Below are 24,953 nucleotides of genomic sequence, written 5' to 3' on the forward strand. Positions count from 1 at the left end.
GCCTGTGAATTCCAAGAATGAGCAGTGATGGGATAAAAATCATGTTCACATTAACATGTGTTAACATAAGTTTATAGAAATGTGTCACTTCAGAAAATCTGATGTAAAAATGCATCCCAAGTCTTTGGTTACTTACTTTTCTAATGTTCTGGAATCTCCTGTGTACTCTGGAAGATCGTTTAAGTCTTGGGGTGAAGCAGAAATCTGTTCTGCATTGATTTTTAATGCTTGTCCATCCTTTCCTATCACTTCAAGTCCTGTCAGCCCCAGGTAATGAGAGTCTCCCCAGGTCATGGTGAAGTTCAGTTGCAGGCCTACATAAAGGAATATAGATTTAATGCCTCTGTAAAGTTACTGGTTTGTAGTGATGAGCCAATGGAAACACGAGTGCAAATCCCAGTGATTAGCAGCATGGATATTTTGTAGAGATTAAATCACTTTATATGCTGGAATTGGATTTTTCCTGCTCTGTTTGGCCACCTCCATGTAACAGCAGCTTCTTTTAATCTGTGTCAGAGCCCTTTCATGTGCCACCAACACCTTGTTCATTTGAAATTACACAACTGCTGATCAAGCACGTTCCCAAGTGCCTCATTAGTGGGACTGCACCCTGCCAGCCAGCCAGTGACACATTTAAGCAGTTACATGACAGATTTTGTGATTATGCAGATGCAGAGAAGACCCATTAGTCTGAAGCCTATCCATCATCCTTCACCAGCTAAATGACTGCATAGATTCATTTAAATCTAGCCTCTCAGAAATCCATACATTTTTAGAAAACACCTACTCACAGTTAAAGCAAAGAAAAAATTTGATTTACTAATGTTTTTAAGTTATTTTCTTCACATAAGAACTAGACACATGGAAGCATTTTCATGGGACAGCATCAGTAAAAAGCACAACTATTGATTAGATTCTATCTCCAGAAAATAAACAGGAAGAAAAAGCTGGATGGACAAAAGGCTGAATATGAATCTCCTGTTCCACCTGCTTTATGCCTTACTGAAAGGACAGAAATAGCATGTGCAGATATAACAAGTAAAATTCCAATCTGATCAGGTTCCACAAAAATCCAACCCTGTAAATTAGAAACACCTTTCATTTCACATACTACAGAAGCCCACAAATAATCTAATGTAATGTCTAAAGAAGCGCCAGTAGTCACAATTTATGTTTGTAAAACAAACAAGCATTAAACCTCTTAAACCATCCAGCCCAGTTACCCCTAAAAACCCAGAGCAAGTCTTGATACACACACAGATTCACTTGGGAGTAAGATTTCATCAGCATTTTCAGGGACATAAAGAAATAAACAGCTGTCAGCTGACAAAGCTGGAGCTCTGGCTACACTGACAGCAGGTACCAGACCCCAGGCCAGTGCTGAGACTAAAAGTGCTCAGGGTACAAGCAGGCAGGAGCAGAACCAGCCTGTTCTCCAGTGCAAAGCTGCACTGAAGCAGCCATCCACACAGATTTAGTATTCCCCAGAGTTTAGGATTCTGATCTGAGGATGACACAGGGAAAAGGAACCTCTGGAGGGGTCTAATCCAGCTCCAAACTCAGAACAAGTCCAGCTCAAGGCTCTCAGGAGCTCCTCCAGGGGATTTCTCCTGTCTCCAAGGCTGGCAGATCCCAAACCCTCTCAATCCAGTGTTGGATTGCTCTCAGGGTGAAAAAAAATTCCTAACACCCTGCTGGAAACTCTTGTCAAAGGATCAGGAAGTGCTCCTGAAGCTTTTGGACTATCCAGAAACTCTCTGGGCAACAGCTGAAAGGCCCACAGAGAGCTGGTTTGGTACAGGATAATAAATCAGGTACTTAAGCAGGGATATAACACTCTGATCTAGCTTTACTCTAGGGTTTCTGTTGTCAATCCAATCTAAAAAATTCAGTCAGTCTACACAAATACAAAGGATTGGGAGAGAATTACTGGGTAAGGGACACAGCTATTAGAAATCCCATTCAGGGACTAGGCAAATGGCTAATGTTATTTTTCTGAGATTAAAAGCCAACTGTTGCAATGTAATGTTGTAAATGCCACAGCAAACAAAGCTTCTGCCTTAAATATTCAATTCTCTTCTTTATTCTAGACCTGGCATCTGTCACAAAGTGCTCTACAGCTCTGACAAATCAGATCATCCTTGATAACATGTTTGGGGGAAGGCTGGCACAGCAAGAAGCGAATGCAAGAACTTACATTTTCCAGTAAATATTCCTGTTTCCTTTGGTATGCATTCAGAGACAGGGTCTGGCTCTTGAACCTATAAAGAAAGTCAAGGAACAGGTTCAGTATTTACACTTACACTGACTGCTTATGAAGTCTATATTTGTAAAAAAGTTATATTTGTACCTGTTTCTTTTTGTATATCAATCTCCCCTCTGCCTCCCCACCCAGGCTGTCCTGCAAAATATGGAAAACATGACCCAAAATGCAGAATATCAGGGGAGTTCTTAGAAAGTCAAGATTATTAGGGTAGGGGTTTAGCTTAGTGCATGTAGAAATGTGAAATGGGAGACTCCATAGTGTGAGCTACCTCTTCTCAAAGAGGCTGAAATCCTTAAATAACACTTATTTCCCTGCTGACTGCCATCAGCAAGTGATAATATGCTGTATTTGCAATATGTTGCAAATCTGTTGCAGACACAAGGAGTCTGGAAGGAAGTCAAGACCAGAGAGTGCCACCACAATTTCTTCTCAGGAATTAAGAGGCAGAACAAACAAGCAAACTTGTCCAAAAGCTTGTGCTTGTGCTCTAGCAATGCTAATTAAAAATTGCCTATGCTGCTCAGAAAAGTGAACAAACAGATGACAAAATTTGCTGATCACACTGGGGTATTCAGGGTAGTAAAGACAAAAATGGCAAAGGATTGCAGATAGAATTCACTTCACTGAGTAAGTGGGATAAAATGGCAAATTCTGCTCTCTGTGGACAAATGTAAAACAGAGAAAACAATCTGAACTTCACATATACCAGTATTGGCTCCAAAATAAATAATAGTAGATTAGAATGAAATCTTGGCATTTTTATAAGTAGCTCTATGTAAACATCAGCTCAATTCTCATTAGTAGTCAAAAGGCCAAACAGGAAATTAGAAGTCCAGACTCTTTCTCTCTAATTCATCATTAGAAATAAACTTCCTGTCAGCCACAATACATCAAATGGATCTAAACAGTGCCCAAGTAAAATAAATAAAGACTTGTCAACACTTGTCTCCTTGTTCCATTAGATCCCTGCAGTTTAACCACTGATCCCCAGGATCTCATGGGCTCCCAGACTGCAATATCCTTCATGTGGCAGCAAATGTCCCTGGGGGAATCAAAGTCATTCAGGTGAGACTGAACAAGAAATGGGCTCTGAAATAAACCCACAGAACCTACACAGTGGAAAATCCCTCCCACTGGGGGTACCTCTCTCACAAGCCAATTCTGTTCCTCACAGCAATTCTAAAACACCAGCCTGGGAATTAAAATTTGCAACTTTACTGAAAACCAAAACCCATGGACGCTGGGTTTACTGATTGCAAAATAATGCTCTCCCTAGCAGAGCATAAACCATTTGTGCCAAGGCACCTTATCACCTCTTTTCTCCCTTTCTTATCTACTCAGATCCCTTCCTGATGATTCCATTCCACTGATGCCAAACATATTTTGTTTCAGATATGGTCTCATTTTCTACTATTTTAACCACTTCTGCTAGTGGGCATTGTCCTACCTGTGTTCTTAGATTCTTATGGCTAAAACAAAACACCACTATAATGCAGGAGTTATTGGAAAAGCAATAAAAAGTAGAAAGTATTACCATGATCTTACACCTGACCAAATGTTCAACACCTTCCTAGGAGCAACCACTCTGGAAAAGATTTAGAAGACTAACACAGGGGTATAAATCTCTTGAGTGGCTTGAACAAGGGAGTGGGGAATAATTGTTTAGTTTCTTCCAACACAAAACCCAGAGAACATTAAATGAAGCTAGCAACAAACAGAAGGAGGTTCTTTGTGCCATGCAAGTTCAGCTGGGAAATTTGCCACAGAGCACTGTAAATTTTAAAAGTGCACGTGGGTTCAAAAAGCTGGTGGATGAATTAATGCAATAAAAATCGGTGGCAGGATATTAAACACAGAGGTTAAGTTAAAAAGTCCTTGTGAGACACATTTCTAAGGGCTGAATGAGTGTTTCAGAGAAACAGCACTCTGTGTTTGTGCTGTTCTTTCTCTCTCTCTCAGCAGCCACTGCTGGCCCCAGAGTTGAATCAAGTGCAGTGGCCACAGGTCTGATCTGGTATAAAATCAACATGTTAAGGATTCCTGAATTCATGGACAGACAGATGGCCATGGATAACACTGGCAGAAAAGTAAGACACTTCTGTAAGAGCTTTTGGAAAGTTTTTAGTAAAACACACCATTTCATCTACTGAATGTGCAACAGGGAATAAAGGGGAATGAACAACAGCAGGGCTGCTCAAACTGGTCAATACTGGTCTGACAAGGTTAGGCTGGGGAAGACAAATTGTGCAGTGGATCTGTATCATTCTGGTAGCATAAACATCCCCCTACAGAAATCCTGATGGTACCAGCAAACACCCAGTGACAGGGAGATCAATGGCTCAGTCACAACAGCTTTTGTTATTCCTCTGCTGACACAGCAGTTTCAGAGGTACATCAGGGTGTGGAGGGCATCAGTGCTGAACAGCAAAATGAAAGGCAGGGCCTGTGTCTGAGCAAGGATCAAACAGCCCAGGACCAAGCTTCTGCCATGGGAGAGGACCTGGTGAATGCTCACAATAAACAGGTGATCGGAAAAAGAAAGGTCAGCTGCAGTTTGTCTTCATGAAACCCTGCACTGTGCAAGGCTCTGAGCAGTTTCAGCTACTGCATGCAGAGCTGGGATCAAAATTCCTGCAGAAGTGCAAGGGTTAAAGCCACTGACTCTGGTCTTAATGCTGAGATCAAATTCCAACACCATTGGATCTCCTTTTGTCTTGTGAGCCTCAAGAAAGAGGACAGGACAGAAGGGGAAGGTTTGGCAACCACAGGAGGCTCATTAGGAACCACACATCCCTGGGAAGATCTTGGCAGCTGGATTGATTCAGCTTTGGATCTCCTGACACACTCACAAGTAAAGAGCGTGAACTCTAGAAAAAGAAAACCTCACTGATGCAACAGAGGGTGCTCAGGAAGATTCTGAGAAAGTAGAGAATTTTAAGGAAAACAGGTCAAAGACTGCCACACACCATCTTGAGAAAATCCTGTGGGATCTTTGCTCAGACACTGGACTGCTGGGCTGGGATGGCATAAGGCAAGAAAGAGCTCAATGGCTTGGAAATACCTTCTGCATGGACTAGAAAAGAGGAGTTTTTAGGATGCAAAATGCACCCAAACCTGTGATGATGCTAGTCAAAAAAAAAAAAAGAAAAATAGGAAAAATAAGGGGAGGGTTCAGAGGAAGAGACCCTTCTCATTTAACATCTTTAATTTGTGGAGGAAGAAACCAACAATACGGAAAATATGGAAAAATCTTTGGTTTGGAGGGCCAGGGAGGACAGCTACTCATGACAGGAGTAGCTGTGTGGGAAAAATCACTGAGAGACCAGAAACCTTCAAGAGTACCCAAATCATAAAGAACTCCCCCTAGTCTCTGTCCAAGTAAGTAGAGAAATAAGCTTATTAATTAATCAGGGAAACCACAACTTTAGGGCTACAAAGAAAAAAAAAAGCATAAATTATTGATATGGTGAAAAAATGTCTTTAAAATAGTAATAATTGTGTTAGTTCTTCTGCAGTTTTATTCCAGCCTGGAAATGTGGCTATTACTTCCATATTTCAAACAGACATTTATAGAGAGTTTTAAACATAGAGGCCCCCACCTGTTGCTCCTCTGTTCTCAACCCTGCTTGTGTAAAAGGTCTCTCATCTCCCTCCCTGTCTGCAGTTGTTGGCCTCTTCAGCTCTTCCTCATATCTCAGGGAGCTGGAATCTCCCATTTCTCCATCATATGTCTCATCATAGTAGTAAATGGCTTCAAGAATATCATCATCAGTAGTGAACAATATGGTATCCCCAAAGTGCTCTGGAGCTGAAGGCAACACACGGAATTAAATGGAGAAATAACGCAAAAAGAAAATAAAGAATGAGAAAAATTATTTTTGGTCCTTCTTTGCATTTAATTTGCAGCAGTGTTGAAAGCTAATATATGGCAAATTGATACTGACTATGGCTATAATTAGTGTTTCACTCTCAAACTTATACTGCACAATGGAAAATTAGAGAATTCAGATAGAAAATTAGAGAATTTCAATTTTCTAATGGATTCTCTAATACCCTGCTGGAACCTCTTGTCAAAGGACCAGGACGTGCTCTTGAAGCTTTTGGGCTACCCAGAAAGTCTCTGGACAATTTCTCTAATGGTCATTCATTTCAATGGAAATTCCATTTCTCTAATGGAAATTCAATGGAATATTGAGAATTCACTAGAGAATTCAGTCAGATTTCAGATACATAGAAAAGAAAATGGGGAAAAAGCTTCCCAATGACCTATTCCAAAAGACCATGTATGTGAAAACAAAAAGCTGCAACTTTGACATTTCTAGTGCCTATCTGATGGGATTGAAACACAGACTGGTTGCTGAGACATAGTTAAAAATGGAGATTAGCTCTGTATGCTGATAAAATCCCCAGTATCAGTGAAGAATGCATTAATGGGCTTTGCATTATGTTTTTAAATTAAACACCAAAGTGCCAGCTTGCTTTGAAGTGGAAAATGATAACAAACAAGCTAAATGTGTTTTGTTTGTATTGTACTGCTGCTTCCACAAGGAAAATCAGAAATGATAGCCTACCTCCAGACAAGGTTCCTGAGGCTTTGGCAATCTCTCCTTTGAAGATGCACTGCTCATCCAGCACCATGATGATGTCTTTCACACCTCTGAAGGAGTGGATTCGGGATTTATTGTAGTTCCAGATCCTAATCATGGCTACCTGACAGGAATCCACAAAGTCAATGAAGACAAAGTGAGCTTTTCCAGGGGTGAATGGTGCCAGCCAGAGGTGCATATCATCCTGGGTCCGATTCACCCCATCTGTGAGGTTGGTTACGACTCTGGGATCATTTCCATAAGCTGGTAAAATATTTATGTCGGGGGGTTCAGCTGTTATTTTTGCAATCTGAACAGGCTCTCCTTTAGAACTGAAAATTTCTATTCCATTAAGACCAACATAATGTCTGTCTCCCCATGTTGTTCGGATGTCTATCACCAAGTGCTGCCCATAAGGTAAAACTGGGATTTTAAAATCATTTCCATCCTGGATCTCCACAGAATTTTCTTCCTCTTGCTTCTTTGGTAGTGTTTGTAGTCCCCCTTTCCTCTGATATTCTCCAGGCCGGTTGATTTTCTGCTGATGGAGAAACTCATCAAAAATATCCCCTTGAAAATCCATGTTCGAGATCCGACCACGGTGGGAATAATTAAATTTCACCAAGGAGTTCCAGGACTCCTGCAGAGTGTGTTCTTGCTCGCTGCACCACTTCATTCTAGAGGTTGCTACGTCCTTGATGGGAATGTCTTCATCTGAAAACAACATTACAAAGGCATTTAATGTACAAACAGGGAGCAAACCACTCCAACATTGACTCTGCAGAATGATGTCGTGTCCCTCACTGGGAAATTCTCTGAGAGTAGCACTTTTATTTTGCCTTTCTTTCACAAAAGCCATGGGTCCCAGTTCCCCTTCCCCACTCAAACACAATGAACAAAATCACTTTTACCTATGGAGGAGCAGAACTCCTGCCATGGTACAAACTGCAACTAAGTTTGAGGCTGAGAATTCTTGCCTCAGCTCTTAAAGAAATTGGGATTTTTGCTCAGTGATACTTATTGCGTGTCTGTCACAAGAGTTTAAATCATCCGTCTGCATTTCTGCAGGTCTTTCATGCAGCTGGAAATGGCTGAACTGGTTAATGTAAAGCATTACAGAGAAAAGCTGGTTCTTCCTCTCAAAATGAGCCACAGGTGTATAAAGAAAAGTGGTGGGGAAAAGAGTAGGTTCAGCAGACAGGGAGGATAAGGTGAGCATTGCATTCTAGGCAGGTAATGTCCAAATATTTTTCCTATTTTTCAGCACATGTGAGATGTAGAAAGAGAATAATTACGAGATATCCAATGGGAATGTAACAATGGGAGGGCAACAAATCAGAGGGGCCCAGTGGGAGCAAAGCATCTTCTCCTTGTGGCTGCACTGGGGAACTGCTTCATTTCCATCTCAAAACAATTAAGAACAGATAATAACCAAGGTTTTCAATAAAGCAGTCACTCATGTATTTTCTTCAAATAAATGAAGAAAAGGAAGTGGAGTACTGAACAATTACAGGCCCGTGGGCCAGATTTTACTTCTGTACAGTGTCCTTGGGTGGATACTAAAACAAATGGTTATCAAGAATAAATGCCAATTGCTGTGAAATGCAAAACAAAATTTTCCCAAAAGACTGCTCAAGACTAACTTTTAACTGTGTTTTTGGAAATACTGGAAAGAGGCAATGTTCCTAATCTATGCATGGCAAATGATCACTTACAGTGGGGACACGTGAGATAAAATTAAGAATTTTAAAGCAGATGGGAAACTACCTGGAAAAGGGCTGTCTTCCAGAATGAAAGGCTGGAGAGCAACCTGGTACTCCTCCTTACACCACAAGGAAAATGCAGACATGAAGGAAAGGTTCATATTTCAGAGATCAGACATTCTTCAGTCACTTTCTTGCTCACACCACTATTAGGAGGTGGCTGATCCCCAGCAATACATCCCAGAGCTCACAATTCACCTGGACAAAGCACTGTACAAATATTTACCCCTTGAAAATGTCAAAGCTTGAAAATTTTGGGATGAGCAGAGTACAGAGGAGTATTTAACATCCACTGACTTTCCTAGTTTGGGAGGGTTTTTCCCATTTCTTTTCAAACATGAAATACTTCCAACAGTCCAGAGGTTACAATCCTGAAGCCCCTCTAGGGCAGTGCAAGGGGAATTTAGAAGGTTGGTGAGCTACTTTAAGGAGTGGTAACAGGAGAAGTGGAGCTCTGAAAGGAAAGCAGAGGTGGCCCAAAAGCAGACACCAATGGCTGAAGGTTTATAGGGTGTGACTTTTATCTTTTAAGAATCTAAAATGCATTATTATTAATGACACCTCAAACATCCAACTCCTCTGTGGGTTCAGGAGCGTCTTGAATCTCCAGTGCAGCTTCTGGTGGCCACACACACCACACACAGTTCCTCTTAAAACTTTAGAAAACTACATTTTGGGGCAAGACTACATAGAAAAAACCACCTTTCTTCTCCCTCTGTTGAGCTAATCTCTTTTTTTACTCCCTGCAGTTATAAACAGCAATCATATTTCCATGCTGCAATCACATGCTTCATTTCCCAAATCATTCTAAAAGCTCTCCTCTGTATCTGTTCCACTTGGTAATCAGCTTTCCTGAAAATGGATGATCAGAGCTGCAGTTTTCCAAGTGAGGTCTCACAAGTGCCTGTGTGGAGATATTGAGGTTTCCCAAGTAGCCAAAATGCCTCTGCTGCTCCATCCTGGGAGTGCACTGCTCCAATCACTGCTCACCCCAGCATTTCAGTCAATCTGCCATCAGCTACTCAACCATGAGTCTTCTCTTCCTCGGTCATTTGCAATTGATGATTACTCAGCTTACAACTTAATTTTTGGTTATTAGTCCCCAGATGAGCCTGCAAGCATTCTACTGAATTGCATTCCATTGCTCCAGTCCTCAAGTTCATCGTTCTGTGCAGTTCTTCAATCTCCTTAACTCATAATAAACCAAATTATATGTTATTTGCAAATTTTATCAGCGTGCTCCCACCATTTCCTTTGCACATTAAACAGGTTATCAAAGAAAAATTGATGTTTTTATAGCAACATTAACTCCAGCCAAGCCTGTACGTGCTGTTACTAATTCCTGTTGTTCTTGTGAAGCATTTAGTGACCAAAGCCACACTGTGACATCCAGAGGAGCCTCTGAGCCTTCCCTTTGTCCCACCCTCCACTGCCCTTCTCTTAGCCCCAGGCCAATTAAAATCCAGCCCTCTCAGGGAAACATTTTAAAGGTTTTCCTGTTGTTAAAGCTCTCTCAGCTCCATTTGAAGATGGCTTTACCCTGCACACACAGCAGAGAGAACAAAAGCTGCAGGGACTAAAACATATCAGGAGCTTAAAGCACCACAGGATAACCTGCTCTGAGCAAAATCACAGAAAATTTACATTGAAAAATTATAACCCTCATCTTGTAGTTTGCATTGAAATTCCTAATTTATGTCCATTTTCACAACTGAACAGAACTTCTCAAGGTGGGATTTATTTACAGTTTTCACAACATGAAGGTTTTCATGTAACAGATACTGTGAAATGTGTGAAACAGTAAACGGGGCTGCAGGGAGTGGGGTGGGTGAAGGGCAGGTGGCACCTGTTCCAAACTTCCCTGTTCTCTTCTTTGAGGTATAACTTCAGACACACTGATGAAATTGCTGTTTTCTCCACAGAGGGTCAGACAAGGAAAAATTCAGACATTCTAAGTTTAGAAAGAACCATTTTACCTTTGTCTGAAAAAGCCCTGCAGTACCTGCTGTAGAAATTGAACTGACACTCCTTCATTTAGGTGAATTTGCTGTTCCTTGTCACCCTTACTTGCATGTAAACACCCAAATTCAATATACAGCAAGATACATTTTCATGTAAATCGTTCTGATGTTCAATCACTCTCAAAATTTCAATTTGTAGTTTTGTAACATCTTATTCCAATCCTCTGGGTCTTGTTGTCCTTGTTGTATTAAATCTTCATTTGAGACAAGATACTGAATGCTGAAGGATTACAGAATGCCAAGGATGGGGCATGAAGGGTCCAAACCCCAGGAGTCAGAGTGACATGGCTTGAAACTGAAAATGGAAGACAAACATATATCCCAAGCAAAAGCAAATTGGGTGAAAGAGAGCCAAAGGAGAACTTGTGGGTAAGAAATTCTACTTTTCTGTTATTCACACTTGTTAAAGACAAAAATATTATCTCATGCCCTGAAAATTTCCTAGCCATGGATTGCCAGATGTTGGGATAAAGGGGAGCTTGGGAAGTTCTCCTGCTGTTCCCTGGGGACACACAGCTGGATCCTGCCAGGAACACACAGCTGGATCCTGCCAGGAACACAACTGCACAAAGCTGGATCCACCTCCAGCAGGAGGTCTGGGGAAGGAGGACAAGGATAATCAACAGCACAGAGCAGACAACAGCTAAATTTATTAGAAAACTCTTCATAAATAAGCCAGATGTCTGAAGGAGAGGTTTATAAAATTATGAGTGGAGAAGAAAAATAAGGGTAATTTTCCATTCACTCTGAATAAATATATTGAGCATCTATTCTCACCAAGAAAGACACAAAGCTACTGCACAAATAAACTCTGCAAATTTGGGATGTAATCTTCTTTATCTCTCTGCAGATTTTAATTGATATTAGCAAACATTTGCTATCTACAGGACTGTCAATTTTTAGAATGTAATTTACTGAAATTTCATCTTCCAGCTGCTCCAAATAAATTAAAAGCCCCTAAATCAGAATGTAAATTTTTCTGAAGAGCGTTTCATATCAGGTGTAGGAGACAGACTGAGTATTCTCATGAGGAAAATATCACATTAGCCAAACTAATATCCCCTGTCTAAACTTCCAGGTATCTCAAGAGGTCCCTTCCACCTAAAATAAGTTTGTGCCTCTGCAAAATGGAGAACACATCAGCACTTGGACTAAGGTTGCTATTGTGACTCTTACCTTTGAGAGCAGAATCATCTTCTCCAAGATTTGTAGTGTTTAATCCCAGCTTTTTACCACACATGACACTTCTCCTTCCACTCACAGGGTACTGCAAACTGCAGTTTTTGTTAGAAAGGGAGTCAAAAATGTCCAAGTCCACATCAGCATCCTTTCTGGTCAGCGTTTGTGATCTCCCATCTCCAGTTGCATTTCTACTATTGGGTCTTCCCAGTTCATGCCTCTGACATTTGACATCCTCATTTATCAGATCTGAGAAGTTTTTCATGATTTCATCTGGCTGTGCTTGAAATTTTGAGTTGAAATTCTGTTCTGTAGCAAGCCACGGAGGCTTCTGCCTACTGGGAGTGCCTTGATTATTCTGTGCTACCTGGGAAGATGACTGTAACCAAGAAGGAATTGCACCTGCAGAATCAGTCAGCTTTCTTCCTGTTAACCTTTCCATTTGCTCACTCAAACAAAGCTCATCATCTGACTGAACGTGCTCTGGAACTGCTGCTTCCTCCTCTTTGGCATCTTTTATACAAACTTGAGATGGGGGCACTTTTAGATCATCCTCTAACTGAGATAAATTTTTCTTTGTAAAGCTGATTGAGTTCATCTTAGGCTCAAGAAGATTTTCTTCTGGCTGAGCTGTCCAGTTCAGTGAAGCACTGTTTGATTCTGAGCATTTTAAAAGTAGGTCTGTTTTCTTGTCTGGACCTGCAGGTGCATTTGCTTCCTTCCTCTCAGCTGAGGGAGAGGCTGAGCTATCTTGCTTGTGATCTGTAAGGTCAATTGTGGTGTTCTGGTCAGCAAGGAGATCTCCAGAGCCTCTCTCTAATTCCCCATCAAACACAAGGTTCTCATCAACATACAGCTTCACCTTCTTTGCTCCAACATCAAGGTCCTACAAAAAGAAAGGTATGAAGATTTCAGTCAAGCTTTCAAGCATTAGATATCACAGCTCTGGGACTCTGACATTTGAACACTTAATCAATAGACAGATGAAAACAATTAAACCCTGTGTCAGTATGTGCTTTTGACTGCTTTTTAATCTAAAGCTGAAATGACTAAGAAATACTGTGTAATAGATAAGTTTTTTTTAAAGGACAGGAAACCCTGCTAGACACTGCTATCACTTGGTCTGACAAGGTTTGATTATTTAGAAAAGCTTGAGGGAAAAAGCCTAGATTAAGTACAATTATATTTGATCAAGATATAAATTCCAGAGGCACATTTTGCTTTTCATCCCTAAGATTCACCACTTTCATGACATGTTCCACAGCGAACAACCACCCAGATCAAAGCCACCAGAGTTAAAAAGAGTTACAGAGTTACAGAAATGCTAGGAAAAAAAATCATCCAGTCCCTCTCTTTCCATTGAAGAATATAAAATAACCTACACCATTGTGAGGAAATCTGGTTTTAACAGTTTTCAACTAATCTGCCTTGATAGCCTATTCCAACACTTAACTAGCCTTTTAAACAGCAGGCCTTCATCTCAGACACAATTCTGCCACTCACAACTTTATGTTCTCCTTCACTGTGGCACTCACCAATACCTGATTTTTTTATTCCATTGAAGTTAGAACTAATGTTCTTTCTCTTCTCTTCACCATTTCAATATAACCTTTTCTCCCTCTTGACAAAAATACCATTATCTTCAAAGCAAATACAGAAGATGAGACACAATCCATCTCCATTCTGTTCTCTAACTTGTCCATCTCGTGGAGTCTTTCAGAGACTCTCTGTTCTTTCCTTCTTTTTGTGAAAACTAAGAAGCTTTTTGTGAAAGTAAGAAGTTTCAGTTTCATCCCTCTTGCTCATTTCCAGCCTGTCAGTTCTCCTTGAATACTGATTTTCATTTTCCTCTGCTCCCAGACTAAACCAATCACTCCTTCCCTTCCAAGCATGAGAGTCTCTGGTTCTTCACTCCTGAACACACACTGTTTAAGCCTTACAAGTTTTTATAGCTTCCATCCTGTTGCCTTCCCAATAATAACATCTCTGAGGCCAAAAAAATGCAATGTGGATGTACCCAGAGGAAAAGCAGAAGATGCAGGCATGACAAGAAAGGGACAGGTGAGGGAGGGGAGTGGGTGCAGGAATGCAGGACACATTCCTGATAGGAAAATGATAACCTTCCCTGAGTTCCCAGTGAGCAGCTGTAAAACCAGTTTAATTGGCCATTATGGCCTGGCTGCCTGTGGAACTCCTGTAGGATCATAAAGTGCTGCATTTCTGTGCTGATGCAGTCAGCCATAAAACAGGATATTTTCTCCCCTTGAATGAGGACACTGCTAGATTGATCTAACTGGGGATCAGAACATTTCAATAATTACATCTGTTGAAAACTACCTGCATGGCTTTACCTGGAATTATGATGGGGAAGAGAAAGACTATCAGGATGTCCCAATAATGCTATTTTTAAAATTTTTATATGTCTAAACTGCCAGTGTCCTCTTTAAATGCTAGAGATATTGAATATTCAGTTGAATTTGGGATAACTGGAACATTTCTCCATAACATTCCAGCTCTATTGCTGTTAGGAATACCCAGCCCTTAGTTCTGCATTCTTTACCTGGAAATAGGTATAAACTGAAGGGGACCACGAAAATACAGATGTACATTTGAAAAGTATTTGTCAATGCCATCTTTTTAAATTAAAATCAACTTCTTAAGAACAGCATGTTTTGAAATGAATCCCACTGCACTCACCAGCAGAGGAGGTCAGGTAGGCAGAGAAAACTCTACAAAATGAGATAGTGGAGCTCATTCTCCCTGAAAAAGGAACAGTCAAGCCCAAAAAGGGGTCACTCACTTCAAAATTGCTTTTCCAGTCAGTGGGAGACTTCTCTGATGCTTTGGAATGTCTGGGATAGGTATTTTAGGAAGCAGAGAAGGTCTGAAGTGTACCAAGATGAAGCAGCCAGATATTTCTAGGATAACAGAGGCAGACTGGACTGGGGCAGGCATTCCAAGAGCTGACAGCTCAGAGGAGCTAATGAAAATCTGCACCAAAATCCTGGGCAGACTGAGCCTCAGGGAGGAAAAATCTGAACAGATCCCAAGAGACTCCAAGAACAAACATATGCAGGCACAAGACTAAGAACTGCTCTTTTTCATTCCCTCCCACCCCTCTTCTGAGTTTCCAGTTGCTTAGTGATCTGTTCTGGTGGAAAAGATTGACAGTTTAGCTTCCCCAGTAGCACTGCTCAGCTCTCCTCAAGCGTGAGGAGGCTGGAAAAATCCCTTCCTCAGGAGTAATCCCACCCTGTAAACAACCACTCAATACCTCAGCCAAGGCAGGGCTTTTCCTTCCTGGAAGAGTAATTAAAAGGGCACAATGTCTCAGAACAAACAAGTAGCTATGAGCATTGTCAGAAAGAAAAAAACTTTTCTGAAAATAATTCTGGTTTCTTTTGGATGTTCCTTCCCAGCTTGCACCCTCAGTTCTCCCAGGGTGTCTGCAGGGATAGTGCCTCCCAAGGAGAAAATAGGGATGGTATTTCTGGCCATTTCTGTGATATTTGTGCACAAAGGACAGAGCCTAAAACCAGAGGCACTTTTCTGAGAATTCCTCCTGGACAGAGGACCTGAAATTGCTTCTGCATGACTTTTCAGAAAAGGGTGAAAAAGAAGCAGTAGAAAAGAAGTAAAAGAAGTCAAGAACCAAAGAAAATACTTCTACAAAACTGATTGTGCTGGAAGAAAGCTGCTGCATCCTTACAGGCACACCAGGGGTAATCCAGCATGGAAAAAAACCCCAAGAGAATGGACAGGAACATAGGCACAGAAGGAACAAACACAGGCAACCACCTGAAGAAGAGAATTATTCAACTGGAGAGCACCTAAGACCTTAATGCATTTAGGTATTGATTCCATTCCCAGTTTTCTGAAGACATACAACACCCATTAGACTGGATCTTTGAAAAAAGTTTTAATAGCACCATTAACCATGCAATTTCAAGGCTGTATCAAGTACTTACAAAATGTCTGACTGTTGCAGATAAATTTGAAAAAAATTGGCCGCCCTTACACTTGTTCCCTTCCTGCAGACTAAAAATCACCTCCTTTCTTAGAGGTCTCATCTGAAGTAAATAAAGGCAAGCTGAAGCATCCTCTGAAACCTTCCTTGTAATTCAATGAATCAAGGAATCTATGACAATGATGTCATCTGACTTTTACAGCTTCCTTCAGACATATTTTTTTCTCCTTCCAGGCTCAAGTTCTGAAATTCAAATATACAAAAGTACCAGCCTGACTTAATTTTTGGCCTATTTTTGGAAGCAGTACTTGGACATCTCTCACTTACGTGGTTTTTGAGGGAAAGAAGGCAGTTAGAATTATTCCCAAAATCCACACAGAAATTTGGCTCTGGATTTACATTAGCAGGAAGAAAATTGTTCATTCACTGTATTTTGGGTTTTATACTTAGACAAAACTTCCTCATGACAAATTATAAAGACCTAGGCAGAACTGCTTTGTATTATTCTTTCATGCTAAGGATAATGAGACATTTCTTCAGCAAGGATAAACTGCTCCATTTCCACCAAAATCCATAGGATTATATTCCCAATGGATTTTACACATTGCCTTATATCAGGTTATTAAAAAGCAGAACCTTGAAACCAGACAAACATTTCTCTGTGTGTCCTACACACAGAAATTTTTCCACCAAAATCCATAGGATTATACTCCCAATGGATTTTACACATTGACTTATTTCAGGTTATTAAAGAAGCAGTGCCTTGAAACACACACAAACATTTCTGTGTGCGTTCTGCATTCTATTCAGTAGGTTTGGTAACAAATCATACCATTACCTCCAAGAACGGCAGCCCTTTCGCACACTCTAATGATGATGGAACATCCTGTAAGCCACATTTTAGTGAGAAAAGCTATTAAAATTCCAGGAAAAGAAATATAAATCATGTTGTAGTAAATTTGTTCTAAGCTGTCCCTTCCACGGCCATTTCCGTATGTATAAATTACCATATGTGCTTATATAAGAACATGGATGAGAGCAAAACCAGAGGGATAAAGCTTCTTATTTATAATCCAGGACAGCAAATCCTCTTTGATCCAGTACCTGAGATTTTTTTTTTCTTAACACTGCAGTGTACAAACAAGAATAATATTCATGGTGACATTCAAACACACAGACAAGAGACCATCTGCCATCTGCCATGATATGTCTCTCTTGTAGCAGTAGATGACTGGGTTTATTATGAGCACACAGTAGTGGACTTTTTAATTGTCCCTGCCCAGGGAGAGGGGCTGGAACTGGATGATCTTTAAGGTCCTTCCAACTCAAACCATTTTATGATTCTCATTAAAGTGACAAACCCCAAACTGAGCAACAGTCAGCCTGTTTATATTTATAGACACCAGAAAACAGATATTTAAACACGTATTTATTTACATTGTGATTAAACAGCTGAAAGCCCTGAATACTGAGATGCACTTACCTTTGTATCTTTATTTCTCACCACAGTAAAGGATTAATGACAGAACTGCAAGCCTTTTATTAGGTCTTTAGTGATCTTTAATAGCTTTGAAAGCAAATGCTCATTGTGCCCACGAAAACATTATCACTACATTGTTAGCACTTACAATTAAGGCAAAAGCAAATTTCACAGCAGACAGGGACACCTCACAGCTCCTGTTTCATTACAGGAAATTGTATCGACTTTTATTTCATGCTTTTAGAAAGAAGATCACACTGAATTTCCCTAGGCAAGGCAAGAGCAAATATACAGAGGAGTTGAGAAAAGACTACTTACACTGGGAGTTGTTGTGTTGTAATTCCAAATCTTGATCTTGGATATACCAAAGTCACGTGAGCGGGTGGGATTGCGGATAACAAAGTAAAGTTGGACGGGCGGGTGGAAAGGGCACATCCAAAGGCAGTTTTCCTTGGGGAGCTAAAAACACAGACAAGCAGACTGTCACTAATGCTCCTTCTCCTGGAGCAGGTGTTTTAATTAACTCCCCACCCCCCAGCAGCACAGGAGGCCATTAGAAAAGTAAAGGTTTCATAAAATCTGCTACGTAAAGAGCAAAACCTCAGCCTCATTTCCCAAGAGTAAATCCCACTCTCCGCCTGCCAGACAGCTCCCAACAAGCTGGCAATGAGCTAAAGGTCAGCTGCCTGCTGTCCCAGGGAGACATCTGCACGCTCAGAGCACAGGCAGAGCAAGACCAGTTTATTTTTATCAAATTAATCAGCTTTGCTGGCACTAGGGGGGATCACTGAGCACAATGGACATTCTACAATCATTTTACAATTTCTTTGCTTCTGGTCCGTCCTCTAAGGAGGGGAATCTTTGAGAATTTTGCTTTACTGCCTGCCTCTATTTTAATCAGGCTTTGCAGATAAACAGTTTCACTTACAGGTCTACTCCTCAGAGTTATACTGGACTCTACACTGGAAATTTTCTAAGATATCACAGAATTCCCAACATGAATTTTACATACAACTGGCAATCAAGAGATTTTAAAGTACCAAGAAATGCCCAATTCTGGACATTGTTAAGAACTGCTACCTTTACATGTTCAGAATGTAAAAAAAGGATATGTGGCAGCTCAGAAAGCAGGAAGTTTCAGAATCAAAATGTTGAATATTAATATATTTGATGTTCAGTGTTACCCACATGCAGGTAACATACCAATGATCTGAAAGCAGCTGATAAATTAGTTCCCCTCCTGTTCTCAGGGATACACAGTACACAGATACACACACACAAGATAACAGGCAGTCTTTTTCTCTCTGAAGTGAGTGTTTCCGTTTTTCCTGAAAGTGTTAACCACAGAACTTTCCCCAGAGCCCTCTATCTGTGTGACTAACAATGGTATGGACAGCACCCTGGAGCCTGCTCAGAGCTATCATGAATAGATCATTCCTCACCATGGTCCTCTCTCCACTTCTCCAGACTCTGATGGGTCTCTGCGCCAGAGCCTCTCAAAAAGCTTTGGGACACTGTTTCTGCTTTAACACCAGTTTGGAGCACCAACAGCCATAAGAGTGCCAGACATGTTCTATCCTTTCTACTTAAAAAGAAAGAAGCCTCTTGATATCAAAGAAATGAAGGACAGTCCTCAAATCACTGTGAACCCAACTCCAGGGTCAACTTCAAAGCTGCATCGTGTTTCTGAAGCCACAGTTTGAATAAGAACAGTTAAAAAAAAACAATTTCCCAACTGCAGACAACATCAGATAAGCAATCCATCTGCAGACCTCTCAAGGCAGGAGCTAACTCCCCAGAAATCAATAGGTTCTGGCAGGTACTGAGACAGAGGTGCCTTCACAGGAGGGTGCCTGATTCAGCACCAAAATGATCTGCTCCTGCTTCTCACTGGCTTCTCTGTAAAACTGCACCCAATGTTCCAAAAAACAGATTTATCAGAGCCAGGCTGAGTGTTGTGTCCTGAGTGAGAGACAGCCATGGAGATCATTTTGTTCATCAGTGGAAATAACTGATAGGGCTGAGCTCACACAACCTCACAGGTGTTCCAGTCCCCATGAGAGTATCAAATATCTGACAACAGAAGTTCAAGGCACCTTGAAGGATCCATACCAAAACTCAAGAGACAGTGGAGGACTCTCATGTTTTATCCCAAAGAGGGATCTCATGTCTTTGCCCTCACAAGAGGTACTTGAGCCTGGGGTTATTGTCTTGGAGCTGAAAAATCGAACCCAAAAATTCTTTGAACCATCAGGGTGAACCTGGTATGTTAAGGAGAAGGAATTACATTTGAACTGGACCAAGGAAAAAGGGGAGAGTGGAAACCTTTAATCTTAAGATTTTGTGGGAGATTGGTGCTGCTTCTTGTGGGACTGAAGGTGTAAATGATGGAGAGTAAAGGAAGCCTCAAGGATTGTGAAGAGGAATAACAGAGGTCTAAAGGTTCCCCATGGGGAAGAAACACCTTTGTTAGCATTTACCTGTCCTTGTTATCCTGAGGTTTAAAAGACCTCTATATGCATATAAGAACCAAAAAGGTTTGTGGAAAACAATTTCAATAAAATATCTAATTAATAAAGACTTATTAAATATTATCACAGAATCCCAGAATGGTTTGGGTTGGAAGGGAACTTAACAACCATCCAGTTCCAACCCCCAGCCATGGCAGGGACACCTTCCACTGTCCCAGGCTGCTCCAAGCCCTGTCCAACCTGGCCTTGGGCACTTCCAGGGATCCAGGGGCAGCCACAGCTTCTCTGGGCACCCTGTGCCAGGGCCTCACCATCCTCACAGTAGAGAATTCCTTCCCTATTATCTAATCTAAGAAGTTGAGAGCATCAGATATTCTGCCAGGCAATTTGTTCTTTTACAGTACATCACAAAATACAAGGAAGGAGGCAATTTAAGTGCTCTTTTTAAAAGTCTGCAAGGGTAATAAATAAACTAATAAAATAAAATCCCTCATCTTCAATAAGAGTATTCTCAAGACAAAAGTACACCTAAATGATCAAAGATGGAAGTGTTTTAACCATGGTAAAATGAGTTTTCCACACAATAAGTTTTTATTTCAAGCTTTTGTTCTGTTGAAAATGTTCATTGCTTGGAGATTGATTAATTTATTGGGTTTTTAACGCACCCTGAAGCTTTCCTGTATGATCTGAAATGTACACAAACTGGAAGTGCTGCTCTGCCTTCTGAAGGAATCTGCAGTTCAGGCACCCCATACCCACAGCCTAAGAGCAAATTCACTGCCCAGATTGCATCTGGGATGCCGCCTCAAGAGAGGAGATTACAGAGTCACAAATCAAGGGAATATATTAATCAATGCAATATAAAAGCTCATTTCTTAAGAATAATGAGATCTATAAATGTATGAGTAATACTGAGAGTAACAGGTTCATAATGGCTTAATGAATGTTTTACTACATAATTTATAAATATCTAGAGAGTCTGAGAGTCACTACTACAACTACTACTACTACCACTACTCCTGAGTGTCACCTGCCAGCCAGCACAGCCTAAAAAGGAGAATGGGTATTTATGAGATCCCAACTACAATTTTCAGGAGACAGTAAGGAAGATGCTTCAGGTAAAAATATTTGGAAATAATGTTCCATAAGGAGTTTCAACTAAATCTCAAAATACTGCATATTTGTCCTCTTTCAAATTTCATCTACCTTGAGAGGAGAAAAAGCATCATTAGCATGAAATGAGCTGTAATTTATGTTTTTGATAAACTAAGTTCTTCAGTATCCTCATCCACTAAAATCATACTAATTTTTTACTAGAATCCTTGCTCAACAGACCTATGAAAAATGGCACAGAGTGAATGTGCAGCACGAATGAAACTATGGCTGTATGGAGCGCTGTGGACATTTGCTAATTCTTTCACACCAGTCACTGTCTTCTGCCCATTGTCATTAGTGTGGGAGCACCTCATATCTCCTCATCTTACTATCTCACAAAAGAGCCATGAAAGACTTTTACCTGTCATATATTTTTCTTAATCTCTTGTTCAAAACTACCTACAGTGTCTTATATTTCCATCATTTTTCCCTAGGTAAAAAGATAACAAGGGAACAAGAGAAAACGGGCACATTTTCTTTAGATATTTACTTAAATTTGTATTATCCATCTGAAAAAAATTAGCAGTGAAGCTCCTTTACCTTGAGACCACAAGGATTATTCCAGTTCTAAAACAAAGTTGTAACTGAATACCAACATCTTGAATAGGAGAGTTGTTAATAAGAAGTAATATTTGTAGGTTTCTTTAAAATTATCAGATAACTTGTTATGCAGTCAGGTTCAAAATGTTTTTGAACAAAAAACCTTTAGATAGAGTATTATAGGAATATTATACTGAGAGATTTGAACATCCAGCACTAAGCTGTCTTACATTTAAGTTGTTATTGACCAGGCAGCACAAATCCCCTGCGTTGTCAGCATTTCGAATGTCCACGTCGTGAGGAGACACAAAGATCCTCTGGCTGTGGAAATCAAAGAATTCCACCTGGCTCAGGCCCACGTTTGCTGGATTCCCCCAGTTGGAAAGAAGTTCCATGGTCACATAAATGGCATCATGTACATCCATACTGGCTGTCATCTAGACCAAAATGAAATAAGGTAAAAACAGCAGTGACCAACCAATAAAATGTGAAAGGAAAGATTGTTCAGACTGCAAAACTGATGGGTCAGAAGAAAAAAGATTGCAAAGCCATGCGTATTTGGATGACATTCAATCAATCATTTTGGGTTACACCAATTCTGCCACACATCAACATTCTTAAAAAGCCTAAAGAGAACAAACTTACTCTCTGTTCTTTGTCTGATTCCTCTATCATTCTGATGAACAGTGATAAATTCTCTTTTTGCACCCTGCCATAGGTTTATCACTTGATGTAGGGCAGAACTGAGGGATACAGCTCATTCAATGTACTTTTATTTCAGTAACACTGGGAAGCACCAATTATGGTGCACATATGCACAAACCTTCTCTCTCCACATGGAATTTACTCCAGCTTTGCCACCAGCCAGGGATCTGTCACTGTCACAGGCAGAATGGCTCCCACGCTCCACAAAGGCTTTCAGGAGTCTCTTCTTTTGTCTGAAACTACATATTCTGGGTTATTTCCTCATAATTCCTGCATTTTTAAGAAACAGTTGGTGCAAAGGTGAAGAGATGATAGGATGAGCCCCACAGGAAAATGTACCCAACACCAAATGACAATTTTTGCAGCATTCCACCTTAGATTCACAGAGTTTGGTTAAAAATCCGGGCTCCAGCTACTGGTTCTGAGGCAGTGTGAGAAGAGAATGCAGAGGTGATCTGAGGACCATAAAGTGAGATTTTGGCAGATCCTGCTCCACAGAAACTGGCCCAAGGCTGCACTGCCTGATCTGCTGCTTGCATGGTGTCTCAAGTATCTGAAGATTACCAGGTGTAGTAATTGGACTGATGGCATTCTCAAAAATCTCTCTTAAAAAAGGAATTTATCCTAAAGTAAATAGATATAAATATATACCTGCTTCCAAAAGGGCAGAATCTCTCCACAGCTCTGGTCACTGCAGTCCTTGTCTGGCGTTTTTCTGGAGGTTCAGCCTTTGCAGAAAGAATAGAAACAGAAAATGTCTCCTAAGTAAAAAAAAGATGAACATGTTCCATTCAGATTGTTCTCACCACACAGCATCAATCTGCATCTCTGGAACAAGTATGAGTTTGGGCCCAGCTCATCTGTAACTCTATAAAGTTAAAGAACATTTAATGGAATTGGTCTTGATTTACAATGAAGGAGCTGAGCTTGGAGGTTGATCTTCTATGTGGAAGAAAACACAGAAGCAAATTCTGAGGACTAGAAAATACACACACACACATATATATATAAATATATATATAAAAATATATATTATATTTTATATATTTATTTATATAAATATATATATTAAATATATATATATAATCTCATTGTATACATTTGGTAGGATTCAGGGTTAACCAAAGATTTGGCACAGGTCTACTAGACTTTCTCCTCCAAAATCGTAAATCTCCTCCATAATCAAAATCTCCTCCAAAATTTTAAAATCCCCAAACCCCTCAATTCTATTAGCATAAAATAATGATTTATTTTTTAAATAAAGAGCTATCAGTAAGATACCCAAGAGAAAACAGAAGAAAATTGCTGCATTCTTACAGTGCTATGGGGTCTTTTTCTGACTCTACTCAACTTTTTTGTTGATTTTTCTTGACTTCCTTGCTTTTAAGTTTGTAACTGTTTTAAACATGGTTTCAAGAGGTAAGAGATGAACACACATTGGGGCAGAAGACCCTTCCCAGGTCATCCTCAGTGAGATCCAGCAGTGCCCAGGACAGCTCTGCTCCAAAAGCAGAACATGCACTAACAGGGGGCAGTGTCCATGTTACAGAGTCCTGGAGGAAGGCAGGATTTATTGGGATGGAAATCACACTTTGCCTTGTTTCAGAAGCTTGCAGGATGAAAATGGCTCAAGTGGGCCTGCAGCTGTGCATCTGATTGTACAGACACATCATATGGCTGCTCTATCAGCTGCTCAGTGATCCCTGTAATCAAGAGGGAGCTGTGGGATGCCATCCTGAGGAAGCAGATTAAAGGAAACAACCCTTTGGAAGAATAATACAAATTAAATTACACTTAGGGGGCATCACCGTTCATTCGTACACAATCCTAATGTGTAAGGGATTGTAATTCATGGGGGTTTTGCTTGTTGAACAAACAGCTCTCTTTTTTTTCCTGCCATACCTTTTGGGGGTTGGTGGCAACTGCTTGCCTTTGCAGATCTCCCTGCAAGAATTCATTCTCAATCTGCACTGCTTGAACAACAGCTGAAACAGAGAAGTCAGGATCCTTCTCACACACACTCTTCCTAGTTACTGAAAGGGATGTTTCTGGTCGACTTAAGGGCTCTGGGACCAAAAAAAAACAGAAGAAATACTCATTTTTTCAGGACATACAAGCACAGAACATTCTAACATCTGAAACTTCGCATTCAGTTCCTGACAAAGGGCTTTGCAAGCATCTACAACTATCCCAAAATAAGCTGAATTCCCCTAATTTGGTTTTATGCTAAGATTCCAAGTCACGTCTTCTTTAGGCAACAGTTAAAACAGCTTCATAAGAAGAGGAAAACCAACAAATGAGAACCATAATTTTTATGCTTTTAGATTGCTTTGTTCTGGTATTTAGTGGAAATGCCTTGTAATAGTCCATTGAAAAGAAGTATATATAATTTAAGCACAGCAGGAATTTTTAATTGGGGTGTTCAGCTATTTTGTAGGAATCCCCAGAGGCTTCTAGCAAAACAAGGGGAGTCAGGAGTTGCTATTTACAAGGCAAAATAAATGACCTTATCACTTAAGCAGTCATCACAATGCCCACACGAATCCCAATCTTCCCAAACTTCATGGAGAAACAGAAACATCACAGCCTAGAAACAGGTTTGAAAGAAAGGAAACCAAATTTAACAACAGATGATGTGAGATTGGACTAAAAGAGAAGCACAGTGGTTATATCTGAGGGCTTTAAAAGTCAAGGGAAGAGACTGAAGTTGTACAGACATTTAGAGTGAGGGGAAATAAATGAAGTGCCAGGGTGCTCTCAGTGCTGCAGGGAGGGGAGCACAGTGCAAGTAACATGAAGTACACCTTGAAAAGACAAGAA

General features: G+C 40.5%; 1 protein-coding gene across 1 annotated transcript in view; it reads right to left on the reverse strand.

Annotated features, from left to right (window-relative positions):
- KIAA0556 (KIAA0556 ortholog) overlaps positions 1-24,953 on the reverse strand; it is a 56,579-nt gene that overhangs the window by 17,210 nt on the left and 14,416 nt on the right. Inside the window, exons 8-17 of the mRNA XM_030957836.1 lie at positions 24,036-24,199; positions 22,785-22,861; positions 22,252-22,372; positions 21,659-21,865; positions 17,581-17,721; positions 11,813-12,701; positions 6,838-7,566; positions 5,866-6,074; positions 2,198-2,261; positions 137-314 (exon numbers count right to left, since the gene is read on the reverse strand). Coding sequence (XP_030813696.1) covers positions 137-314; positions 2,198-2,261; positions 5,866-6,074; positions 6,838-7,566; positions 11,813-12,701; positions 17,581-17,721; positions 21,659-21,865; positions 22,252-22,372; positions 22,785-22,861; positions 24,036-24,199 — 2,779 coding nt within the window. The remainder of the gene's footprint in view (positions 1-136; positions 315-2,197; positions 2,262-5,865; positions 6,075-6,837; positions 7,567-11,812; positions 12,702-17,580; positions 17,722-21,658; positions 21,866-22,251; positions 22,373-22,784; positions 22,862-24,035; positions 24,200-24,953) is intronic.

The sequence above is a fragment of the Camarhynchus parvulus genome, chromosome 14 (genome assembly GCF_901933205.1).
Source record: "Camarhynchus parvulus chromosome 14, STF_HiC, whole genome shotgun sequence".
NCBI classification, from domain to species: Eukaryota; Metazoa; Chordata; class Aves; order Passeriformes; family Thraupidae; genus Camarhynchus; species Camarhynchus parvulus.